Source organism: Varanus komodoensis, unplaced genomic scaffold (genome assembly GCF_004798865.1).
Source record: "Varanus komodoensis strain SLA01 unplaced genomic scaffold, ASM479886v1 scaffold10, whole genome shotgun sequence".
Classification (NCBI taxonomy): domain Eukaryota; kingdom Metazoa; phylum Chordata; class Lepidosauria; order Squamata; family Varanidae; genus Varanus; species Varanus komodoensis.
The window spans coordinates 4341677-4349894 of NW_025335269.1; the positions used below are offsets into that span (position 1 = coordinate 4341677).

The 8218-nt window shown below is 43.4% G+C and overlaps 1 protein-coding gene across 7 annotated transcripts in view; it reads left to right on the forward strand.

The window, feature by feature from the left end:
* The window catches only part of LOC123035220, a 56127-nt gene that overhangs the window by 27587 nt on the left and 20322 nt on the right, over positions 1-8218 (forward strand). For all 7 annotated transcript variants that reach the window (XM_044453218.1, XM_044453202.1, XM_044453224.1 and 4 more), the window contains 3 exons: positions 5034-5153; positions 6384-6414; positions 6904-6928. In XM_044453218.1, the coding sequence (XP_044309153.1) occupies positions 5034-5153; positions 6384-6414; positions 6904-6928 (176 nt within the window). The remainder of the gene's footprint in view (positions 1-5033; positions 5154-6383; positions 6415-6903; positions 6929-8218) is intronic.

The following is an 8218-nucleotide window of genomic DNA, read 5'->3' on the forward strand; positions in this document are numbered from 1 at the left end:
TTGCTTAACTTTTTGTGAAGCCATGTGGGCTTCCTCTGTTGTCTTTTACACTATTTTGTCCACTAGGTCATCCCTGTTAGTATTAAATCATGGATAGCTGTTCCTTTCGTTCCTTCCTCTACCTCATGGGTCCTCCAACTATGGCCCGCAGGGCGGATCCAGCCCGCACCACTGTTCGCCGCACGCACTTGCTCGCAGCGCAGACTGGGAGGTGGTGGCTTGCTTGGATATGGTTTTGGACTCTCTGGGAGATCTCTGAGCAAGTGAGCTGCGACCTCTTGCATGCCCGATGGCACCTCACCAGCCTGCAATGGTCACTGCAGCCTTTTCAACTGGCCCCCTATTGAAAAAGTTTGAGGACCACTGCTCAACCTTCTCCTGGGGGAAGTTGTCAGCAATGCATGTTAGGAATCTCTTGGAAGGGGCCATGCTTGGCAGAATTTGTCTCCCAGCATATCAGGGAAATTGATATGTCCCCCATTATGACTACATCATTCTTGGAAGCTGCTTTTCGAAGGTTGTGTCCTAGTCCTCTTTTTGACTGGATAGTTGGTAATAGATACCAATTAACTATGTTTTTCTTATTTTTTGCACCCTTAAAATTAAGTCAGATGCTTTCAATGGGCCTACTAAGTTCCTCTTCTTATATTTCTGTGCAGATCTTTGTGTCTCTTACGTAAAGGGTGGCCCCACCTCCCTTTTTGTCTTTTCTGTTTTTGTTTTTGTTTTTCAAAGATTGTAGCCATCAATTGTAGAGTTCCAGTCATGTGAATGATCCCACCAAGTTTCAGTTATTTCAAGATCATAATTGCCCTTGTGTACTTTGAGCACAAGTTTGTGTTGTTTGTTTCCCATATTTCAAGCATTGGTGTGGAGACACTGAAGTTCATTCTTCTTGTGCCCTGGTTTTCTTCCTACCTTTTTTGGGAGACTGATTTTAGGCCCTACTTGAGATTTTTTCTCCATTGAAATACATAAGTCTTTGTCAGGTGATGGTATGCTGTGTTGCATGTTTCATTCTTCTGTATGTTTCCCTTTAAAGCCTTCTTGATTAACTTTTTCATGTAGTGGCCAACCACATGCATTCTGTTCTTCGTGAGGTGCAGCCCATCATGTATAGGCCATGTTGCCTTCAAATAAAAAAGCAAACATTGCACAGTTGTTGCAGGTCATTACCACTGTGGAGTCTTCTGGGTCCATTCTTCATACAACCTTTGTGGTTCTGTCATGGGGGGCTCTTGTGACAACTGGTGCTTTCTCCTGTCTTAACTAAAGGCTAACAAGACAGTCCTACTAGTAATGGAGGTATGTTCAAGAAGGAAAACAAGTGTGTGGGGGGAAACTAATGGGGGCAGAAAGAAGAGAAGGAGGGGGAATGTTAGGGACCTCCCCCACTGTACTCTGCCACCAAACCTCTGTTTGCTCTCCCTCTTCACTTGTTCTGATAACTCACTCCATGGGAGCTTAGCTACTTGTATCCCAGAGGCCCCATGTATAGAAACATAGAAACAGAGCGAGTCCGAAGGGGCCACCCGGGCTATCTGGTCTGATTCCTGGCTCCAGCTGGCTCTGCTCACAACATGCCCACCATATGCATGCCTAGCCTATCTTTGAACACCCTCACCGATGGGGCCTCAACCACCTCCCATGGAAGCCCATTCCATACCCTTGGGTTCCTCACTGTCAGGAAGTGCTTCCTGGCATCTAAATGGAACCTTGGTTCCCTGAGCTTTGCTCCGTGGGAGCGCGTCCTGCCTTCCTCTGCAGGGGAGAACAGGTCTCTACCCATCTCCGTGTGACATCCCCTCACATATCTGTATGTCGCCAACATATTCCCTCTGAGTCTCCTCTTCTCCAGGCTGAAGAGACCCAGTTCCCTCAGTCTCGCCTCATATGGCATCCCCTGCAAAGCGGCCACCAACCTTGAGGCCCTACGCTGCACTGACTCTAACCTGACTATATCCTTCCTGTAATGAGGGGCTCAAAATGGAACACATTACTCCCGTTGCAGGTGCACCAGAGTCATATAGAGTGGTAGTAATACGTCTCTTGATCTAGAAGCCACACTTCTGGCTATGCAACCAAGGGTGGTGTTCACCTTCTTAACCACCACATCACAGTGCTGACTCATGTTTAGCCTGCAGTCGACCAGCACCCTGAGATTCCTTTCACAAGTGCTGCTCTCCAGCCACTTGTCCCCTAATCTGTACTTATGACAGCTATTCCTATGCCCCAAGTGCAAGACCTTGCACTTATCCACATTGAACGCCATCCTGTTGTCTCCTGCCCACTTCCATAGTCTGTCCAGATCCTTTTGCATCTGGAGCACCTGCTTCTCAGTTGTGGCCACTACCCCAGTTTCAGTATTTGATCAGCAGACTGTTCACCCCTTCTTCCATTTCATTGATGAAAAGATTAAACAGGATTGGCCCCAGGACAGAGCCCTGCGGGACTCCGCTTGTCACTGGCCGCCATCCTGATGATTCCCCACTAATGGTTACCCTCTGCTTTCAGTCAGTCAACCATGCCCTAATGCAGGGGACCTCAAACTTTTTCAATAGGGGACTAGTTGAAAGACGGCTGCGACCAGTGCAGGCTGGTGAGGCAGGGGTGCCTGGGCATGTGAGCTGACGAGATGGTGTCGGACATGCACGGTGGTGGCTTGCTTGCTTGGAGATCTCCCAGAGAGTCCACAGCCATCTCTGAGTGAGCAAGCCACCACTGGCCAAGTGGCGAGTGCGCATGTGTCCGGTGGCACAGGCCGGATAAATGGTCATGGCGGGGCAGATCCGTCCCGCGAGCCGTAGTTTGAGGACCCATGCCCTAATTCATTGGACAGTGCATTGGTCTATCCCAAAACTCTTCAGTTTCTCAACCAGGATATCATGGGGCACTTTCTCAAAGGTCTTGCCTGAAATCCAGGTAAACTACATTCACTGCATCCTCTCAATCTAGCCACCTTGAAACCTTGTCATAGAATTCCACAAGGTTTGTCTGGCAGGACCTGTTATTGCAGAAAACGTGTTGTGTGGCCGCCAGCCTCCCTTCCCTATCCAGCACCACTAGATCTCTCTCTATTATGAGCCTTTCCATTGTTTTTCCTACAATGGACGTAAGGCAAACTGGTTTGTAATTCCCCATGTCCCTTCTACTACCCTTTTTGAAAATTGGGACCACTGACGCCACCCTCCAGTCTTCTGGAACTTCACTTGTTCTCCATGAGGCCTCAAAAATGGAGGCCAACAGACATGAGAGAACCCTTGCCAACTCTCGAAGTACTCTCTGGTGTAACCATTCAGGGCCTGGCCCCTTTGTAACGTCCAATGCCCTGAGGAGCCCCTTGACTTCTAGGGGGCTGACTCTAATCTGTGCCCCTAAGTCCCTGGCCTCATCTAATCTCCCATGCGGATCTCCCCTGCCCTGCTTTGGGGGGAACACAGAGGCAAAATAGTCATTTAGCATCTGTGCCTGTTCCCTCATATCAGTCACTGGATCTCCTTCCTCCTTATTTTGTGGTCCCACCACTTGTCTCCCCTTCCTCTTCTTATTTACATGCTGAAAGAAGCCCTTTTTGTTGCTCTTGATATTCTTTGCAAATCTCAGCTCATAATCAGCCTTAGCCTTGCGAAGGATCCTCCTGCAATGGGCCTCGTCCTCCTGGTATATCCTTTTGTCTATTTACCCCAGTACCCATTTCCTAATGGAGGTTCCTCTTATGTCTAGTCCCTCTAACCACCTCCTTTCCCATCCACGGTGGACCACTCCCTTTAATTTTCTGCTTGACCCAACCTGCTGCTCTGTCTTTGCTAACAATTATTAGTCAAGAAGGGCAAAGATCCAGTATGGATGTAGTCACATGAATCTGTCCAAGTGCCTTGTCAACATCTTTGAGCTCTGCATAAACTAGGACTCATCTGAGAAAACTTGACCAGTCTGTGCTCTGGGTACCTCACCTGATTCAGTTGTTTTAACATAAGAGTCTAAGTCCTAATTGAAGAAGCGGTTTTATCCTAGTAGTTTCTAGCAAATAGATTGCAGTGAGACCTCAGATGGCTCTACAATGCTCTTGGTACCAGCATATAATAGGCCTTAGGCCTAAAGAGGTTGTTGGGTTGCAAAAAGAAGACTAAATAGTGGTGAGATTTTTATTCTTGCTCTCTGTCCTCAGATACACTTGACTTAGAGGCATGTACCAGGGGTTGATTATATGTACTTGGGAGTTTTCCTCCATCTGCATTCAAGCCATCTTCTATTTTGCTTCATCACTTTCAGCTCTGAGATATATCAGTGAGCTGTATAAGCTCTAGTACAGAGAATATGCTCAGGAGCAATCATGTCAATTGCCTGGGACTGATACCACATTTTGGAAATCAGCCAGGGCTTTGATGGGACCACCAGCCATATCACCTGCAAAACTCAAGAGCGCTGTCCAGATTATGCTTGGTGTTTGGACTAGAACTCTCATCAGCCTTCATCATTACCTTTAATTGCTAGAGGTGATGGGAATTACAGGCCAAAATATCTGGAGGGTCACAAATTGCCCATCCCCAATTTACAGGATAGTGTACCAAAAAGTTGCTTTATGCCTTTAGCTTAGATGCATTTTTAATTTATAAAGTACATTTGTTGACTCTTCCCAGTTCCATTAATTCTGCATAAAACTTCATTTGCACCATAATTTATCTGAAAGTTCTTGCTAAGGAGTAAACAACTGAGGTGGGCAAATTTACATTTAAAGTGTCTTACACTTTGTGGTGGTATTATTCCTATTCCCATTCTTCTTACATACTTAACATTCTGATTTGGGTTGAACGCAACTGATTTTCCAGGGTTGGACTAAAGTGGCCTAAAGGAACTAGTTTGCCTCTCTGAAGTTGTAGGGATCTGCTGTGCAAGAGAGGGAAAGCTGAAGTTTGCTCATGGTTGCTTAAACAGTAAGTGATATCTGTATTTTTGTTGTTAAGCTGCTTCAAGCCTTAGAGATAGGAGTGGGCTAAAAAATCAACATATAAAATTTTCTCTTTCCTTGGCAGTTAAAACATCATCCAGACAAGGCGAAAAGGGGTGCAAATAAGGATAAAGAAGACAAAGTTCGATTTCTTAGACGGAGAGCAAGAGAAATAGAGAAGACAGAAGGTTTAAAAATGTATAAGGTGGGTTTATGATTTCATTTGGTAATACTGCTATAAAATGCTCTGGTTTGCACAGACAAAGGGTAGTTAATAAATCGTGGTGCACATTTTGGTTGCATACAGGAGGGATTAGCATAATTACCTCTGGCAGCACATTTTGTCAGGTTGTACCAACCCTGTTAGTTAGCTAGTACAAACTCATGTTGCCATGAGTAATAAGCAACTCTGAACTCTGTAATAGTCCATGGGTTCTGGGCTCCTTGTTATCAGTGACAACAAAACAGATTGTCTGGGTTTGCAGGGCAAACAGATCATGCCGCCAAGAGTAATTGTGTTAACTCCTTTCCCCTACATATACAGCAAGAGAAATGGGCCACAAAGCAGGTTCACATGACACAATAAAGCCGCACTGCAAAATCACCTCAGTTTGGCTTATAAACCACACCACTCTTCATGTGCCCAAAAGGCAATTAGACACATCGTGGGTAGTAGCCCCCTGCCTCCCCCTGTTCTGTTCCATTCCTTTCTTTCCTTCCCCTCCACCACCTCCCAGGTCTCCCATGAGTATTGCAGGGGGACACAACAGGAACACCAAGTTCTTTGTGTATCACACATGTGGGTGCAAAGTTTTCTTGTTGTAGCTTGGTTTTCCCTTTAAAGTATTTTTCTTTCTGATGGTAAAATAGCTACCTGAGCCCCCTTTTGACAGCTACTAGCTATGCTTCCAAGGTGCCCCAATAGCAAATTAGAACTGTCAAAAGAAATGGTGGAGGGTCAAACAGATCAAAATAACCTATTTATTTATATTATTTATATTTATAAAAGGTGTATCTCAACTTTTTCCTGCAAGAAGCCCAAAGGGGTTAACATAATCATCTTCCCTTTCTCCATTTTATCTTCTCAAGATCCCTGTAAGTTAGGTCAGGCTAACTAGCCCAAAGTCACCCAGAGAGCTTCAGGGTTTGAGTGGAAACTAGAACCTGGATCTCCCAAGCCTCTGTTCCAGCACTGTTAAGCAGTGTACCACACTGCTTCTTTCTTTAACTTATCTGAACTAAAGTGGTTTTAGAGCTTATACATTGTAGCTGGAAATGATTTTCAGAAGTAGTTCTGGATACAAAAAAATGGTGCTTCACCATTTTTCCCTAAGCAACAACATCTTTATTATTTGGTTTGATTCCCCATCCCAGTCCCACTGGAATAGAATTGAATAAATGACATTAAATTTGATCCAACCTCTTTATTTTTTAGCGTGAAGGTTTTGAAAGACCACACAAACCTTGTAAGTAAGAGCTTTGTATTTTTATATATTTTAAAAACAGCCTGAATTTCCAAATTGCATTTAACTAAACACATACAAAACTAGCATTACCAGTAGTTAAGAAAGAGAACCCCCTACAATCACACATCACAGACAAAATTCTAAAGAATCCTGGTTTCTTGTAAGTGGACCAATGTGCTGGTACACACTGAAAGTAGCTAGAACTAACTATGAACCTTGCATAAGACTTATTTATCATGACATGTGAACCAGAAACTTTGTGGACTTAAGCTGTAGTTGGTTCTTCACTTGTGACTCCATCATGTCTGGAGAGAGACAAACCAGAATTCCTGGTCTGTACATCATGACAAACAACAGATGAAAGAGTAGAGACCTGTGTGTGTATATAACTGAAATAGTAGCCCTGAAATTTGCATGAATTACATTTTTACATAATTAAGTTGTTCTTTATATGTTTCTGATAATATTCCCATCTTGATTTTCCTCTAGCCACAGCAGCAAAGAAGAAAGCAAGGTAAGTAACAAAAGAGTAGATCACAGTAATTCTACGTTGCAGTCACTAAACTGTCACCCACATACTTGAAGAAGAAATACCCTTGTAACTTGTAAAGCCAATATTTCAGATTGTCTAAGGACTGAGGTAGAACCCTTAGCTTGGGTAATCAGAGCCGGTCATTTCTGTAAAAAACAAAAAACCCCTTGTAATTCTCTAGGAGTGAGTAACTATAATGAGCTAACAGGCGAGTTTTGCATGGTGTTTGATGGGGATATTTGATGGATTCATCTGAAAATCATAGCACCATAGACTCAGAGGGAGCTGTTGCAGTGATGAGTAATGGAGGAAAGGCAAAACTACTGAACTGTTACTTTGCTTTAGTCTTCACTCACAAGGGGAATTATATTTGCCCTGGGAATATTGGAATAAATAACAAAAGAAAGGTTATCCTGCACAAGGTAGCTAAGGAAATGGTTAGAGGAAAAACTAGCTGTCCAGGGCCAGATGAATTATATCTCTCCAGGGCCAGATGAATTACATCCCACGTTACTGTAGAAGATTATGGATGATATTTTGGAAGTGCTTTCTGTAATACTTGAGAGTTCTTGGAGGTGCTAGAAGAGATGGTAATTCTTGTCCCTCCCTTCAATAAGTGTTGGGGGTGCATTTTGGAAATTGTAGGCAGGTTAGTTTGATAGCAGTCTCTGTAATTGCAAATCAGATAAATTGGTCAGTTTGTAAGCCTTTAGAAAGGAATGCATTGATAGAGGAGCCAGTGTGGTTTAATATACAAAAGAAAAATTCATTTCCGACCAGCCTTATCTCCTTTTTATAGTACTTACTAGTTTAGATACTAGTTTAGTAGTCATTTTATGAATGGGTTCAGGGAGCTTCAGTTGCTGAAAAGTATAAAAATGTAATAAAATAAATAGATCTTGGAGATGCTGATTTCAGTTAAGCATTTGACAGTTTCCTGTGATATTCCTAGGAGAGCCAGTATGGTACACTTAATACAGCAGCTTTTTAATTTTCTCTCTGTCCATTATATATAGAGAGGGAGTATGGCACAAGTATTTGAACACAGATACAGTGTATCACAGAAGTGAGTACACCCTTCACATTTTGTAAATATTTTATTATATCTTTTCATGTGACAACCCTGAAGAAATGACACTTTGCTACAATGTAAAGTAGTGAGTATACAGCTTGTATAACAGTGTAAATTTGCTGTCCCCTCAAAATATCTCAACACACAGCCATTAATGTCTAAACCGCTGGCAACAAAAGTGAGTACATCCCTAAGTGAAA